The sequence below is a fragment of the Aristolochia californica genome, unplaced genomic scaffold, assembly GCF_029961685.1.
Source record: "Aristolochia californica isolate CCGP_79_NKW_82.1479 unplaced genomic scaffold, dmAriCali1.0.hap1 SCAF_11, whole genome shotgun sequence".
Taxonomy (NCBI): Eukaryota; Viridiplantae; Streptophyta; class Magnoliopsida; order Piperales; family Aristolochiaceae; genus Aristolochia; species Aristolochia californica.
Genome location: NW_027181782.1, coordinates 31,664,065 through 31,681,618, shown reverse-complemented (window position 1 = coordinate 31,681,618; position 17,554 = coordinate 31,664,065). Strand labels below are relative to the sequence as shown.

General features: G+C 39.3%; 2 protein-coding genes across 3 annotated transcripts; both read left to right on the top strand.

Moving 5' to 3' along the window:
- The first annotated feature begins 914 nt into the window (after nt 1–914).
- Nucleotides 915–6,902, top strand: LOC137944795 (E3 ubiquitin ligase BIG BROTHER-related-like). Of its 2 annotated transcripts, XM_068790547.1 has the most exons (8): nt 915–976; nt 1,048–1,404; nt 1,539–1,842; nt 1,942–1,985; nt 5,895–5,936; nt 6,016–6,131; nt 6,209–6,317; nt 6,432–6,902. In XM_068790547.1, exons 2-8 carry the CDS (start codon nt 1,216–1,218, stop codon nt 6,477–6,479), a joined length of 852 nt encoding a protein of 283 aa, XP_068646648.1. In that variant the 5' UTR covers nt 915–976; nt 1,048–1,215; the 3' UTR covers nt 6,480–6,902. The 2 variants fall into 2 exon arrangements, with proteins under 2 accessions (XP_068646648.1, XP_068646647.1); XM_068790546.1 differs by having other exon boundaries at nt 921–1,404.
- Nucleotides 6,903–13,334: 6,432 nt separating this feature from the next.
- Nucleotides 13,335–15,483, top strand: LOC137943786 (premnaspirodiene oxygenase-like). Its single transcript, XM_068789219.1, has 2 exons — nt 13,335–14,231; nt 14,647–15,483. Exons 1-2 carry the CDS (start codon nt 13,335–13,337, stop codon nt 15,271–15,273), a joined length of 1,524 nt encoding a protein of 507 aa, XP_068645320.1. The 3' UTR covers nt 15,274–15,483.
- Nucleotides 15,484–17,554: the final 2,071 nt, after the last annotated feature.

Below are 17,554 nucleotides of genomic sequence, written 5' to 3'. Positions count from 1 at the left end.
TGCAATCAATGAAATTGACTCCCTAATTGTTTGATAGTGGAGGTAAGCTTTCTTCAATTTCAAAAGAACCATTTGTACACTCTAATTGTTGTTACTTGATGTGTTAACTCTTGTTTGAGTGTAGATTACAATCAATAAGAGTTATCCTTATTAGTATTATCAATTCATTTTGGAATAGAAAAAGGGTTGCAAGTGTCTTCTATAGTGACAAAAAATGAGCAAGTTCAATATTTCAAACATTTATGGGTCATTAAGCAACCACATGGTAAATAGTGTAAATAGTGAAAGAGAATCCAAGTTTTTAAGGGGATTGGTTAAATTTAATAAATTGTAAACTAGCCTCAAAATGCTCTTGGAAAATAATCTAAAGAGTTCACAAATGAATACATGATCGATTCCATCGACTAGTAAAAGGCTTTTGTCGCTCGAATTTTAGTTTAATAGCCTCAAAAGAATATTTGATCGAGATTACATCGAACTCGCCTTGCCTAACTTGACTAATAAAGTACTTATGTGAAATTAACTATTTTTTAATTTTAAATTTTATTTATATATTTTAAGAACTAGATAGACCAATGCCATTCCTTTAAGTTTAGGTCACCAATCCATGGATGTAACACTGAACAAGTTCACTTGCATAATACGTTATTCACTTGACCCAGTTGATAAATGGGTCAGGATTGGATTTTGTAAAAAGATTCAGATCAGATTTTTTATTGTTATTATTTAATTATTAAATTATTTTTGAATTTCATATATAATTCAGAAAACAGGTGCACGGATCTTGATCGTCAAGAGGTGACCAAATGACGTGGCCAGTCGCGTAACACGGTGCTATGACGCTGTCTTTCTTTTCGTTTCCCGCTTCCGTATCTAGAAATTTGGAAATATGAACGTTGCCACACGCCTCGAATCTGAAACAAAATCCTTTGGTTCGTCGTCAAAGCAAAGAACCGCCTCCCACTATACACAATAGGTATATTCATACTATACTTCTTACCGTATAAGCTATATATTGTCTATTGTCTTCTCTTTCGTGATACGCAGATCTCAAGCTTCTGATTTTCATCATCTCCCCTTGTTCCATCGCTTCCCGTTTGGAGTCTCTGATCATTCTTTTGTTCGAATTTTGTGGGCCTTCTGTATCTCTCTCTCTCTCTCTCTCTCTCGATCTCGACGGCTCTTCGAACTTTCGAATTTTGGGTTTAATCCGCCATGGATAACTCGAAAGAACGTCCATTGGGTGGCGACGGAGGCGACAAAACAACCGATGAGCGCTTTGTTTCACAAAACGAGCCTGAAATCGGATCTAATGGGTCGTCTCAGCCGCCTTCCAGAACACCCTTTACCAGCCTCAGCCAGGTTGACGCTGATCTTGCCCTTGCGCGGACGCTCCAAGAACAGGTCTGTCAGAACTGCTTTGGTTTATACTTAGCTTCGTCTGCGGTCTCGTTTATTATATTTTATTTGTTTTTGTTTTTTTCTTTACCTGAGCGTTTTACGGGAGCTGATTGAATTAGGGTTTTATTGTGGAGTAGGAAAGGGCTTATATGATGCTGAGGATGGCCGGAGAGGTGAGCGACTACGGGAGTTCCGATTCTGGGAGCTTTGTTTTTGAAGATGATGAGGTGGATGGTGAGCAAGATGAGGACGGGGAAGCTGAGAGTGACGGTGGCGAGGATGTCTTTGATGTTCATGCTAGGGGTGCAGCATCGGAGGAGATGGGGTTGCATATTGATCCCTCGGCGTTTCATAGTGATGAGGCTTATGCAAGAGCTCTTCAGGATGCCGAGGAGAGGGAAGTGGCCGTGCATTTGATGGCCTTCACGGGAATAAATGATTGTGAGTGACTAGTTATTTTGCTAATGTTTGTTTATTTATAGTTTTTGGACTTGGAATTGTTTATTAGAATTTGAACGTGTTTGTCGTGTATGTTCTTAGGGCATGCAGAGGATCCAGATGCAGAGCATGACAGTAATTTACCGGTATTATTCTTGTAACTAAATTGGTCCATATATTGCTTCTGTCAGGTAGAGCGTATATTCCTGCTTAGAATGTAATGGAGGAAAATGGTTGGAGGCATCCATGTAACTCCGTTTCCTAGATTTTCTTGTAAAACACAGAGATATTTCATGGCCGTATTATGGATTAGATTGTGGATTGGAACCATGAATTACATTATAGCAGAAAAGTTCGTGTAATAGTAGTTGCAGAACAACCTCAGCTAGATGCTTTTGGCATGATTCCATTTGTTGACCTTCTTTGAATTTATCATGAGAAGGACATCTGGGTGTGTAGAACTGGTTTATTTTATGTTTGATGCTTCTGTTAGGGGAGAATTGAATCTTGTACGAGGGACTGTGATGTCTGACATGGGATACAGTGAGTATTGTGGGGGTTTGGATCCTTGGGTTGTTAGTCATTTTGAGGATACCCTAACATGTGTGATTTTTCCTTGGGATATGGTGGGTGGGAGTGGAGTATTTTTGGAATACCTTTATTTGTGGACTCCCTTTTTATCTCAGCATCTAATTAATACTGTTGATTGAATTTTGATATCACCAGTTAATCTCTGCAATTGTTGCTTGCAAAATTGACTCTTTTGAGTTACTTTTTAATATATTTATCTTTTGTTCATTCAGTTATGCTGTTTAATTCTGATTGAGGTTTTGGCTCAGAGGTCACATTTGAGTTTTTTGTTTTTGTTGGTGTGTGTGTGTGTGTGTTTGGCGGGGGGAGGTGATTGTTGTAAAACCATCTGTATTTACGAAGTTAGGAGTGTGAGGTATTGAGTTCAAGTCTCACCAGGGTTTGAGATGTAGAGTGTGTTTTTGTCTGTCTATTTGTTCAATCAACATTGAAAAAAGAAACAAATTCTTATGATGTTTACAAGAAGGCTATCCTATTACCAACATCTGCCTTCATGGAGTTTGGAGGGGTAGAATTTTTTGAACCATTCTTTACTTTAAGATCATGTGGTAGCTTCCATTAGGACAATTCCATACTCTTTAGGAGCTATTAGCAAAAGAACTGCTGCAGAATCTGATTTACGGTGTTTTGTTCTGTTTAATGGAAGTTGTATTTGAGGACCATTCGAGTTATCACCATTATGGCCTTTTTTTAGTAATGACTCACCAGAGGAGACTTACTCCCATTATTGGGTTCCATCCACGAATCTTCTCCTGCATTTTGCACTATGATTTGCCGCTTAATATTTAACTTGTCTTTAAAGTCTTCTCTTACCAGTCTGGTCTGTGTATTTTGGTCTTTCTTTATGTTTAGTCAGTCATTGACCAACATCAGAAGTCTCTGTTATTGATTTTCTATTTCTTCTCCTTCTCTTTTTTTTTTTTTTTTGAAAGTGATGAGAATTTGCATTGACAAGAAGATACAGAATATCTTACTCTTGTCCTCTCGGCATTGTGGACTTGACTACTGCTGGGCTCTTTGGGCTCCTCCACGACCTTCACATATTTCAGAACTGCTTCAGAGGCTTGCTTATTGTGGAAGGAGACTCCAAAGTCATCATCGGATGGTGCTCTACTGTCTCCTTCCCCCCGTGGTGTTACTAGCAGATTTTCCTTGATATTATGGATATTGTTTCCACTATTTCTTGTACTTGGTCTCATGTACTTAGATCAACCAATTCGGCTGTAGATTTGTGTGCTAAATTAGGTCCCTTCCTTTTAAAAAAAAAATGATAGGTCCCTCCCTTTAATCTCTCATTGTTAGGGGAGGTCTCCCTCGATGTATTCTCTTGCTTTGCTTTGAAATAAAATTATCACCGTTTAAAAAAAGAGACTCTCTCATACTTGTGTCTCAACAGTCTCCCTCAAGCCCTCAATCTAGTTAGAAAAAAAATTCGAAATGAGCCTCTACGCGCCCGTGTGCGCAAGTGAAAACTCGAGAGTGAGAGAACACCCCCCTCGGCCGATCATCATTCCCACAAGCCAGTGAGAGAAACAAATTTTTCTCACAATTACACTACCTGACGTCTCTTGTGCTATAGGTGTAATCAGTCAGTTCATGAAGCATCTAAGAAAGATTCATTTGGAGGCTACACATAGAGTATGAAATATCTAAAAAAAGCACCGGGTAAAGGGTTGTGGTGGTGGTGGTGTATTTTGACAATCATGACCTCAATCCTAAGTAAGACGGGGCTTCAATTCTGTTTGCCGGCTGATTTGCTATCTTTTAGTAAGTCGCTTGTTGGTACTTCCTTCCCTGGGCTTGGAAAACTTATGGTCTCTGCCTGCACTGGCGATTTGAGGGATTTGGAATGAGTGCAATCACATGCGATTTGAGGCTAAATGTGATTCTGTGGAGAGAGTAGTTGAACGTGTCTTGGGTCAAATCTTAGTATGGCTTCTTACCAAGAGGCCTTTCTCCTCTTATATGGGCACCTCTATCCGTGACAACTGGAGCACAATGGCAAGAATGAGGTTTGCTTCCAAGGCCCCAGTCATATGCAAGAATGGATCCCCCCAAAGCATGGTTTCCTAAAGTTGAACTTTGATGGCTCTTCGCTGGGCAATCCCGGGATCACAGGTTTTGGAGGAATTATCTCAGACCCCTCTGGCAACCAGCTTTTCTCGTATGCTGGCCTGTTAGGCATTGTTGATTCCATGTCAGTTGAGCTTCAAGGTCTTCTTGATGGGCTTCGCGTTTTCAGAGACAATTGCAGTGGCCCTCTGCATATTGAAGGAGACTCAAAGGTGGTAATTGGTTGGTGCGAGTATGCTTCCTCTCCCCTGTGGCGCCATTGGAACTCTTTTAGGGTGATTTTCGAAATTGCATCTCAATTTTCTTGTATTTGGTCTCACATTCCGAGATTTGCCAATTTGGCAGCAAATGTGCTTGCCAGGACTGGAGCAAATCTACAATCTCTTGTTGTTAGGGATTTGCTCCTATAATTTTTGTATTTTTCTCTGTTAATATATATACACATCTTTTTTAAAAAAAAATGACATTCATGCTGCCATTTTTGTATTGCTAGTAATCTGTTTTTTTATGAATGAACTAAACATATTGAGGTAGACTGACATTTCATTTGTGATATTGTAATGAGTTGTGCAGTAGTTGTTCATTTGTGGATCAACTTGCTGAAGTGTTTACTAAGGCCTTGAGAAAAAGTGAATGGGAGAGTTTTTGTAACAATTGGGGCTTCTCAATATATAAGCTCCAACTTGAGTGGCGTGTTGAACTGTATGAAAAGGGTAGTTTAGTCATTTTGCATTTGTCAGATTTGCTCCGCTATGTTAGGAGTAAGTTTGTCTTGGTGCATGTTCTCGTGGTTCTGGTTTTATAGTTAATTCTGAGTTGTAATTGGGGAGTTATGACTTGAGTGAGGCTGCACATTCTTCCTCTCTTTCTCTCTTGCATTCTTCTTTCTCCTATCTTCTCCTTTTTATTTTTTTCTCAATTTTCCACATTTAAACAAATTGTCAATAATATTCTTTTATTTGAAAAAATATATAATTTTTTATTATTGTTATTAGCACTCTTTGAGGCTTTTGTAGAAGACTGGGCTCTTAAAAAAGAAGAGACAATAGAAACATGTAGGGCTTTGGGATATGTAGGAAGAGTTGTCCTTTTAGTGATTGGCTGGGGTATTCATCTGATGGCCGCGACCTTGGACTGTGGAGTGGCTTCATCTCCAATAATTTTGAAGGACTGATTAGTAACATGGAAGGTGCCTTAGATGGTTGTTAGTGGAGTTAGTGCTACGGAATTCCTAGTGTATATATATTATTTTCCAAGTTCATTTTGGGATGGATGATTACTATCAGATCTCGAGTCCTACTGGACTGTACTAAAGCCAAATTTGTGCAGAAATTTCTTTGTTTAAGTTCTTTTGTTGCAATGTCTCATATTTCTGCAATTTGTCTGCTCAGGATGCATGGCAAGAAGTTGACCCAGATGAACTGTCTTATGAGGTAAAGAATAACTATTTGTGTGATCTATTATAAGCTTCCAAAGAAAATTATTTTTCTTGAAAATGCTTGTGCATTTCAGGAGTTACTTGCATTGGGGGATGTTGTAGGGACTGAGAGCAGAGGACTGTCTGCAGAGACAATTGCTTCTTTACCTGCAGTTACATATAAATCTACCCAAGATGGGAACGCCGATCAGTATGCACACCCTTCCAATTGTGGTTGTGTTTATTTAGTTAATAGTGCTGATATCATAGTTTCTGTTCATAATGCAGGTGTGTCATTTGTCGATTAGAGTATGAGGATGATGAATCCCTCGTTGTCCTTTCATGCAAGCATTTGTACCATCCTGAGTGCATAAACAACTGGCTTCAAATAAATAAGGTATTATATTTAAAAAAAAGCATTATATCTCCGAATATATAATAATCGGATTTGAAAAGATAAAGCTACCCTTTTAATAGATTTTCTAATATTTGTATTTTTAATGTTTGGCAGGTTTGCCCTGTTTGCAGTGCGGAAGTATCCTCTTCACATAGCAGCTAGCAGTGAAGCTTGCCAAAGCACCTTAATAGACTAATTTTTTTTCCTCCCTTGATAGAGAGATCTTGATTTAAATTTCATTCTTGTCATGCCCAAATATGTATTTGTTACTCGTATATATGCTTAGGGACTCTTTTCTCACACTAAGCGTTTGTTGCCATCCGAAGCCTTACCTTATGACCTGACATTAACTAACAATTCGTATAAAAGCAAACTGGGAAATCTCTCTTTTTTTTTTATAAATTTGCTAAGAACAAAGCCAAGAAGAAAAAAAGAAAAAAATAGTGCCAATGGGCATGCACCATGTGAGAGCTTCAAAAGGAGGTCTTTTATGTGTACTTGCAACTAATTCTGAGAATCACCTTGTTGTAATTATTTTTTTGGTTAAGTTTATTGTTGTAAAATGTATATAAATACCACTCTGAATCAATGCAAATACCTTGTTTAGTTTAACATTTTATATGGTATCAAAACAGATTGATCTTTTGTATTTTCTTTTTTCCGAATTTTTTAAAATCCGCTTCCTTTGCCTCTTTGCTTGTAATGCTCTCTCTGCAACATGTTGTTCCTCAGCCTACCACCTGAGCTTTGGTTGAGCTTTTATGTGCCTTTGATGACCCTAGTTGAGTCACCAGAGTAGAGGTTCGATGTCTTGCAACAACAATCCTTGCAACACACTGTTCTTCAATGTACTAGCCAAGCTCCAACAAAGCCTTCGTGCATCTCTAACGACCCCAACAGAACCACTAGAACAGACTTTCGATGTCCTGCAATAATTGCCCAGGAGTGCCTCCGCTCCCGACTTTGTCAAAGGAGGAAGAAGGTGACATGCATACCGTTCGTGTGGAAAAAAATCTCATAATCAACGATTGCCTGCTCACTATCTTTCAGTTTCAGCTCACTTCCTATACTACATATGTCGACTCAACCAACTCAAGTACAATGTCTACTACAAACAAACGAAGCTCCAAAGGCCTTAGTGCACTCAACAATGTTTAACACCAACAAGTTTTACCTCATTTCCATCAATTCTTTTGCACAAGCTTTGCTCAAACTTACCTTTACGAATTATCTCTCATGGAAGTTTCAGTTTGAATCTTTCTGCATCGAGTATGATCTCCTTGGGTACATTGATGGCTCTAAACCTTGTCCACCAGAGACCCTTACTATAAAACTCTCTCCAAATCCAACCTACAATATCTGGATCCGCCAAGATCAACCGATTCTTGATGCCCTCATCAGCTCTTTGTCTCCTATAATTATGCTATTCATTGCTCGAGCCACCACCTCTAGAGAAGCATGAACTATTATTGCAAATTCATACACCAAGCTATCTTGTGGCCACATCAAACAAGTCAAGAATCTTCTAAAAAAATCCACCAAAGGTATTATGAATATCACTGATTTTCTTTAATACATTAAATCCCGTGCAAATGAGTTTGTCGTACTTGGAGCACCAATGGATGAAGAAGATCTTACAAAAAAAGGTTTCGGATGGATTGGGAGATAACTATAAAGAGCTTGTTTGTGCTATCCAAGCTCGAGACACATCTATCACTTTTGATGAACTTATTGGAAATATCTATCATTTGAAGCAACTATTCATACAAACACAACACCTGATGCACATCTTTCAAGCATTGCAAATCCAAAGAATTGAGCATATACCAGTAGGTGCCTTCCAAAGTCCAACAACAATGGGCACCCACCTTCTCAATATCCTACGGGTCATGCAAGTTGGTGCTCGTTGCCTAACAACACTGGCCAACCTCACATGGCTACCTACTTAGGTGATCCAACTTACAACAATAGACCTAAAATTCGTTCCAATATGGGGTTTTGTTAGATTTGTGGCATTCAGGGGCACTCAACTAAGTGTTTTCTCTCATTTCAACTCATACTAATCCAAACAACTAACACATAATTTCCACATCCTCATACTTCGACAACACCATGTCAACCACGAGTTCATTATGCTGTTAACTTCAACTCCAATCCCGCTTGGTTATTTGATAGTGGAACATCTCACTATGTCACCACAGACTTGAGCAACTTATCTCTTCAAGAGCCCTATGCTGGCTCTGATGATGTTATGATTGGCAATGACACTGGTTTTTCCATCACTCACACTGGTTCTATATCTCTTCCAACTCCCACTAATACCTTTACTTTGAATGATGTCCTTTACATACCACCCATGCAAAAAAACTTAATTTCTATATCTCAATTTTGCACTATTAATAATGCTTTCGTCAAATTTTTACCATCTTCCTTTTATGTGAAATATCTTCACATAGGGGCAATCCGTTTGATGAAAAACACTAGAGATGGAGTGTATGAGTGATCAGCTAGTAAATCCAGGTCATTTGCAATCCTTGCCTTCTCTCAAGTCAAAACCACACCATCCAATTGGCATCACTGATAAGGTCATCCCGCTCTTCCTATTTTGAAATACATTCTTTCTAGTTATCATTTAAATGTAATGCATATTTTAGCAATAAAGGTCATAAAATGCCTTTCTCTGCTTATCTCTTATCACTATACAACCACTGGAATTATCTTTTCTGATGTATGGACTTTTCTTGTTTTGTCCCATGATGGTTTCAAATACTATGTCATTTTCGTTTATAACTTTACTAAATACATATGGTTTTACCCACTCAAAAGAAAATATGAAGTTCATGAAGTTTTTCACCGTTACAAAACCATTGTATAAAATTACTTCAAAAGAAAAATTATCACACTCTATTCAGACAAAGTGGGCGAATATATGGGCCTTCAAGATTATGTATCTTTAAATGACATCTCTCACCTAACCACTCTACCCTATACCATTGAACACAATGGTTACCCAAAAAGAAGACACCACCACATTGTTGAAATTGGTCTTACCCTACTTTCTCATGCCTCCATTCCAATTACCTTTTGGTCCCATGCCTTTGCCATTGCTATCTATTTAATAAACAGAACGCCAACCACCACACTCAATCTATCATCTCCTTATAAACTACTTTTCCACAAAACGCCAATTATGCTAGACTACAATTTTTGGTTGTTTATACTATCTATGACTTCGTCCATATACATCTCACAAACTTGATCAAAGGTTTAAGCCTTACATATTTCTTGGATACTCGTTATCTCAAAGTGTTTACTTATGTTTTGAACTATCTACATACAAAATGTTTGTTTCTCGTCATGTCCAATTTGTAGAATCAATATTCCCTTACAACTCCCTTAATAATCACCTTCCTCATCTCACATCCCCCAATACAGATACTTGGATTCTGCATGTACTCGCTATCTCATCAACTTAGTCCCCACAACCGACTCCTCACACTCCACCTCAAGGGCTCCCTCAAGCCATACCTCATTTTGAAGATAATCCAAAAACCTCTATTGTACCAATACATCAAACAAAAACTGAGTAGCAACCACGACCCATTCAGCAGTCATCAAATGCTACTCATCCATCCATCAAAACACAATCTACCACCTAACAACTCACCCAACATCACAAGACTACTCAGGCCAAAAAATTATCCGCAAACCAATTCAAAAACTCAACCTTCACACCCACCTACCATCCCAAATTAACCTTGAACTTACTTCCCCTCAAAGATCACAACTGGCGTTGAGCTATGTTTGAAGAATATGATGCTCTTGCTCGAAATGGGACATGAGAGCTAATTCCTCCTGACATTATCACTATTCTTGTTGGTTCAATTGACAGATTCAAAGTACGTCTTGTGGCCAAAGGGTTTCATCAATGACATGGTATGGATTACCATGACACTTTTAGCTTGGTTGTTAAGCCCACCACCATGAGACCTTTAGCTTGGTTGTTAAACCCACCACCATGAGACTTGTACATAGTATTGGAGTCAACAATGGTTGGTCCCTTCGTCAACTCGACATCAATAATGCTTTTCTTCAAGGCTGACTCTCAAGAAAATGTTTATATGACACAACCACCGAGCTTTGTTAATTCAGAACATCTAACTTATGTCTGCAAACTTCATAAAACTATCTATAGTCTCAAACAGGCTCCACGAGTTTGGTATCATGAACTGCGCCAATTTCTTGTGGGTTCAGGTTTCAAGAATTCTCACTTTGATACTTCCTTATTTACTTTCAATACTGGCAAACATGTCCTATTTCTACTACTGTATATCGATGACATTATTATTAGTGGTAATAGTGATGACCATATTTCTTAATTTATTGATTACATCGCTCAATTTTTCTCTCTTAAAGATCTTGGCTCTCATTCTTATTTCCTTGGAGTTGAGGTTACTCTGCATTGCAATGGCATATTACTCTCTCAACACTGATTTATCCAAGACCTGATTAAAAAAAAGACTCATATGGAAGATGCTAAACTTATTATCACCCCATTACCGACGAACACTTTGTTACTCACCATGACCTCAACCTCTCCACTTTTTGATCCATCTCAGTTTTGTGAAGTAGTTGGCAACCTGCAATCTCTCTCTCTCTCTCTCTCTCTCTCTCGGCCTAGTATTTCCTTTGTTGTTAAGAAGATGTCTCAATGTATGCATCAGCCGACTGATGAACACTGGATATTTGTCAAACGAATTTTAAGGTATTTATGTGGCACATTGGTTAATGGACTTCTTCTACATCGTAAATCTCCTATATCTCTACATGGGTTCTCGGTTGTCGACTGGGCTGGCAATAAATGTGATTACTCTTCCACTAGTGCTTACCTTATCTATCTGGGTGTAATCTCATTTCCTGGAGTTCAAAGAAACAACACACTATTGCCCATTCTTCTACTGAAGTCGAGTATCAATCGGTTGCTACTATTGTTGTTGAACTTTGGTGGGTGTGCCCTCTACTTACTGAACTTGGTGTGACTTTGCAGTCTTCTTCTATAGTCTGTTGTGACAATATTGGTGCCACTCAGTTAAGCTTCAATCCCACGTTTCATTCCAAAATGAAACATGTAGCAGTTGATTATCACTTCATCCATGATCAAGTTTAATCTGGTTTACTTCGTGTTGCTCATATTTCTTATGCTGACCAACTTGCTGATATCCTTATAGAGCCATTGCCACGATCACAGTTTCAGATGCTTAGAGACAAGATTGGCCTCTCTAACCGTAACCTATCTTGAGGGGGCATGATAAGGATTAACAGAGTCTCCTGTTTATCTTCCCATCGATTCTCGAATAAGATCTCCATTGTATTTATTACCTTGTTTTAATTATCGTTTCTGTCTGTTAGGAATTAAACGCCCTAATTCAAAACTAGCGAGAGCAATAATAAAATCGTAGAAGAAGAAAACGCAAGCACGAAGAATACAAAATTTATACAAGTTCTTCTCAAGATGACACTACATTTTGTCTTTCTACATTGGAGTAATTCTCTATGAAGATCGAAATAGTTTACAAGAGAAATAACATTTTCTCTAACCTCTCTCAGCCAGAACTGATGATCCTTCTCCGGGTGATAAAAAAAACCCTAATAATGGCGCCCCCAAATATATAAAAAAAATTACGGCAACCGAATTACAAATGTGAAATCCCTAAACTACCCTTGATGAAACAAAAATCAATATATTGTGGACCTTTCGGGGCCTCCTTGTCCCCCTTCCAACCCCCACAACAACCTTACCATGAAGGTTGATCCGCGCAAGGTGTAAGGTGTGAATTAGGTTCCACAACTGAACACGGTTAAACTTATCATTGTAAACTGTAAATAAAAACCATTCCTAATCAATACAATTAAGGCTCAACGGCAGCATGAGCAGATTTTCAGTGATACAAATGAGGAAAACGGGGTAAGTACCAATACCAACACTGATAGATATGACTCTCATGCAAATTTGGTTGAGATTCTCAATGTTAAAAAAAGCTAGCGATCCGGAAGTTTCGATCACTTCTGACCACGTTAAAGCTCTCATAATGGCGATTGTAGTGCCGATTATGTGGTGAAGAAGACAACCACCCTTCAATCTCATCTTCTACAGAATCTAAACTCTCTCTCTCAGGACGTCTTCACAGCAGGGACCAGAGTTGTTGCCAAACCCAAATGGGATGTGGAAGTGCTCAGGCAAACAAGGCTAAAATTCAATGCTGGGCTTCATTTAATGCATCGAAATGAGAAAAGAGATGCAAGGAAGACAAAGTCGAGAATGGGGGTTGGCCATCAAGGTTGGCACTCAAAGTTGGAAGAGAGAGAAAGAGGGAGTGGAGAATTAGGAATTGTTCTACTCTTAATAATTTAAGGGTATTAAGGATGACTCTAACAACAGCGTAATAAAACACCACTGAAAATTCGACGAATGCTCCATGTCGCCATCGTGAAGACTTCTTTTCTAAATTGAATTCTTCTTAATTGCCTAACCAAACGAAAGGTCCATCCACACGAAACACCAGTTTTGGCTACAATTTTCATTGAAAACTTTTCGTTTGAGCTCACCATGTTACGAATCCTTTCTACTTCTAGACTTGTTTCGCTTTCCAAGCTTGACTAACATCTAACTTAGTTTTCCTTTTCGGGTGGTAACTCAATCAAATCAATCTTGAAGTTTCTTGTACGTATCCATTAACCAGATTAGGTTAACCTATTAATCAAGCTTTTTAAACTAAAGCTATTCGTCTTAAAGTTTTCTTTACTGTCTCGCTGACTCAATTTCATGTCTTCTATCCATTTTCTATTTTATGGTTGTTGTCCCAGAAGTTCTCTATTTAGATCTGTTGCTGTTTTTTCATACTGCTTGTGATCATCCCAGATCATGTTCTTCCAAATAGTACTTTAGAAAACGGCATTATTTCTCTCCACACCTAGCTAAAAGACCCAAAGATTTTCTTTAATTTCTCCTCTCCCTCCATGGATCTTCATCTTCCCTCATCTCTTTTCTTCGTCCTGCTTCTTCCCTTCTTGTTCATGGTCTTGAAGAAGATGGGAAGAAGTTCCGAGGCTCGAATGCTGCCTCCTGGACCGTGGAAGCTACCAGTGATAGGTAGCATACACCATTTGGCAGGAGGGTCCCTCCCACACCACACTCTCAGAAACCTGGCCAAGAAGTATGGACCCTTCATGCACTTGCAGATGGGTGAAATCCCCCTGGTAGTCGCCTCCTCGGCCGAAGCTGCGAAAGAGATCTTGAAGACCCATGACCTGAGCTTTGCCAGTAGGCCGGAGATGCCCACCGTTAAGTATAACTCTTATGGGTGCACTGATGTAGCTTTTGCTCCATATGGTGCATACTGGAGACAAATGAGGAAGATATGTGTTTTAGAACTCCTGACCAACAAAAGGGTGGAATCATTCAGGTTCATCAGGGAAGAAGAGGTGCTCGGTATGCTTTGCTCCATTGCAGTTTCTTGTAACTCACCTGTGAACCTCACTAGGAAGTTCTATTTCCTAACCAACAATATAGTGGCAAGGGCAACTTTCGGTGATCGGAACCGGTACCTCGACATGTTCTTATCAACAATTAAAGATTCACTGAGGGCTGCAGGTGGCTTTGGTGTAGTTGATTTTTTCCCTTCTTCAAAATTGCTTCTTTGGATAACTGGGATGAAAGCCAAATTGGAGAAGAATCAGAAGAAGCTTGATGAAATTTTGAGTGACATTCTTGAAGAATGCCGGCTTAGGGACGAAGTTAAGAACAGAGATGGGGACAATTTTGATGAGAATTTGGTTGGTAGTCTTCTCCGGATTCAACAACAAGGGAATCTTGAATTGCCCATCACAGACAACAACATTAAAGCAGTACTTCTGGTGAGTCTATGCTTCGTTTGGGCAACACATATGCACAAGATTGATTTCCTTATAAATTATATATATTTTCTTTACTCTCTAATTGAGTATGGCTGATATACAAACTGCACATTAAGTAACAGAGGGCTAATCCAATACGAAAAACCATTTAGTGTAAAACATTCGAAATGCTATCTCAGTCATCCGATCATATGATCAACGACTATCTCAGCAATCTGATTAACGACTATGTCAACCGTCCGATCAACGACTATCTCAGTTTCGTACTAAATGACTTTTCGTATTGGATCAGTCATGTTTAACAACATATACATGATTTTACAAAAGCTGAAAGGTCAGACTGATATAAAACACGCCTTAGTTGGATATCAAAACACAAGGCTTTTACATTATCTTGGCATTTGTTTCCTTTCAGGACATGTTCACTGCAGGGACTGAAACTACAACCAGTGTCCTAGGGTGGACAATGTCTGAGCTGATGAGAAACACAAGGGTGATGATCAAAGCTCAGAAGGAGGTGAGAGATACTCTCAGAGGCAAAGAAAGGGTCACTGAGGCAGATATTCAACATCTCAAATATCTCAAACTGATAGTCAAGGAAACTTTGAGACTACACCCTCCAGTCCCATTATTGCTTCCTAGAGAGAGTAGAGAAAAGTGTCATGTAATGGGATATGAGGTACCCATCCACACCAGAGCGATTGTTAATGTATGGGCAATTGGGAGGGATCCCCTGTACTGGGGTGATGATGCTGAAAGCTTCAGGCCTGAAAGATTTGTCGATTATCCGATGGACTTCAAGGGAGCTAACTTCGAATTCCTCTCTTTTGGAGCTGGTAGAAGGATTTGCCCAGGCATGACATTTGGAATAACTAATGTGGAGCTTCCCTTGGCTCTACTCCTCTATTACTTCAACTGGGAACTCCCTTATGGCATGGGGCCTGAAAATATTGACATGGCTGAGGATTTTGGAACAACAGTAGCCCAAAAATCGGATCTCCACTTGGTTCCTAAACAATGCAATCCATTACCCAACATCTAGAAATACATCTTTTGACACCATTTCTCACTCTCATATGTTCGAGGTGAATAAATTGAACCGATGGATCATCTATAAGATTACCCTTTTCATTTAGTGCACTTCAGGGGGTTAGTGCACTTTGAAAGTGTAGTGGAAAGTGAATTACTTTTTTGTATTAGTGTGCTCAATAAAAAGTGTGGTATAAAGTACTTTTTTGTATTAGTGTGCACAATGAAAAATTTAGTAGAAAGTGGAGAATGAGACTTTTTGTGAGTTATTCTATTTGGGACTAGGTGTCGGTGAGTAGGGGTAGCATCAAACCGAACCAGTTCGCGAGTGCCTCGAGGTCGTCTCGGTTCCGGCTCAGTTTGATTCGATTTATCTAGATTTCGAACCGAGTTCAAGATCCGAATAAGGTTCATTTAAGTTAATGTACCGAGCTTGATCGAACCATGGTTCGGTTCGAAAGCTTGCGAGCCGACTTGTTAACTTAACGAGTGGCCCGGGATTTGGGGAGGGAGTCAGGGGGCAGGACTTCGGGAAATTGGGGATTTAGGAGCTCTGTATGAGCAGGAGCGCCGATCGGAGGTCGATTGATCTTCCGCTCTCGTTCTCTCGGCGGGAATCAGGGATATCATGGTCAATTCTCACCACCAGTTTTCTCCCTCCTTTCATGCACAGTCATTAGGCCCTTCTTCCTTGTGTCACTAAACCAACATCATCAAGCTTCCTCGCAGACCAAGCTCATCTTAACTTCAGACACTCTCTCACTCACTCTGTAATCGATTCTCAGATGGCGGCGACTATGACTATTACAATTGCGTCTGCCACCTCCGACACTATTCTTAGACCCCTCCACGTTTCAATGTAAAACATCAAATGCCAATCCTTTGCTTGCAGGCTCGTGATACAGAAGAGGTGTCTGTAGATTATGAAACTTTTATTTTTGCTAATAGTGGTTAATGATGTTAGGGGAACGAGCTCTGGTGCGGGCCTGACCGCGTGAAGTAATTGGGTCCCTTCTCTGCTCAAATACCTGCGTACCTCACTGGAGAGTTCCTTGACGACTATGGATGGGACACTACTGGATTTTCAGCTGACCCCGAAGCGTTCGCCCGGAACAAGGCTCTCGAGGTACTTTGAACAGTTTCTGTTGTATGAAATTCTAGCTACGGTCATGCTTACTTTTGCTTATGGGGTTTCTAATTCATCGCGTCGTAGTTCATGGAAATGTGAAATGTTTATGATCGCCTGTGGGATTCAGGAGGTGGGCAATGCTCGGAGCTCTCGGCTGCATAACCCTAGAAGTCCTGGAGAAGTGGCTGAAAGTCGACTTCAAGGAGCCAGTCTAGTTCAAAGTCGGTGCACAGATCTTCACTTAAAGGCGGGCTTGATTACTTGGGTAATTTTATGTAAAATGTACGCCCAATATTATGTAAAATTTATGCATAATTTTATATACAATTTATTTGACATGTATTTTTTGAAAAGTTTTAAATGCATGTTGGAGCTCAAACTCGAGACATATATATATTTTTTAAAAAGTTTTAAATGTATGTTGAAACTCGAACTTAGTTAAAATTATTGGGCTCAAACTCAATAACAATTTTAGGCTCGAGTTCGAAATATTTAAATCAAGCTCAGCTTGAACATAGGTAAGTTCGGGCTCGGCTCGGCTCGATGCCACCCCTATCGTTGAGCATTGAGAGATAAGGATTACCAATAGAAAACTCACAATCTTTGCGCCCACGAGAGGAACAAAGATAGATTGATAAAGCTTGTCGATAGATAGGTCGAACTGGAGTAGAAATAAGGATAAGGAACAACAAGACGAGCTTGGAAGAAGAAAGAGGAAAGAAGAGTCTCATCGTTGAGCGTTTTCACTCATTGTTTCACTCATTTTTTCACTTTTACTCATTTTTTCACTTTCACTTACAAGTGCACTAATAGGTCCTTGGTCTAGTTATCAAGGCTGGAATCGACTAAGTGCCATCAAGGTGTCCTATTAACCAATGTCAAATGTTTACCGAAGGCAGTAGTGGTTATAAGAGTAGAATTTGCACCTATTTTACATAATGCAATCAATATAAAAAAATATCAAACAACTCTAAGTCTTAGTAGAGAAATACGGTTTTAAACAATATATAAACGTAAAGAAGTAAGTTGTTCTATATATCATTATCATATATATATATATATATTTTTTATTCTAATTATCTCAACATGTATTTCACAAATGAGTCCCTTCGGTTATCAAACGGACAAGGCCATGTAGCTTCCACACAGCCCAACCCAAAATGGC

Coding starts and splice junctions, on each gene's coding strand:
- LOC137944795 (XM_068790547.1), top strand. CDS start 1,216: ATGGATAACTCGAAAGAACGTCCATTGGGTGGCGACGGAGGCGACAAA. Junction 1,405..1,538: donor CGCGGACGCTCCAAGAACAG/GTCTGTCAGAAC, acceptor ATTGTGGAGTAG/GAAAGGGCTTATATGATGCT. Junction 1,843..1,941: donor CTTCACGGGAATAAATGATT/GTGAGTGACTAG, acceptor GTATGTTCTTAG/GGCATGCAGAGGATCCAGAT.
- LOC137943786 (XM_068789219.1), top strand. CDS start 13,335: ATGGATCTTCATCTTCCCTCATCTCTTTTCTTCGTCCTGCTTCTTCCC. Junction 14,232..14,646: donor ACATTAAAGCAGTACTTCTG/GTGAGTCTATGC, acceptor GTTTCCTTTCAG/GACATGTTCACTGCAGGGAC.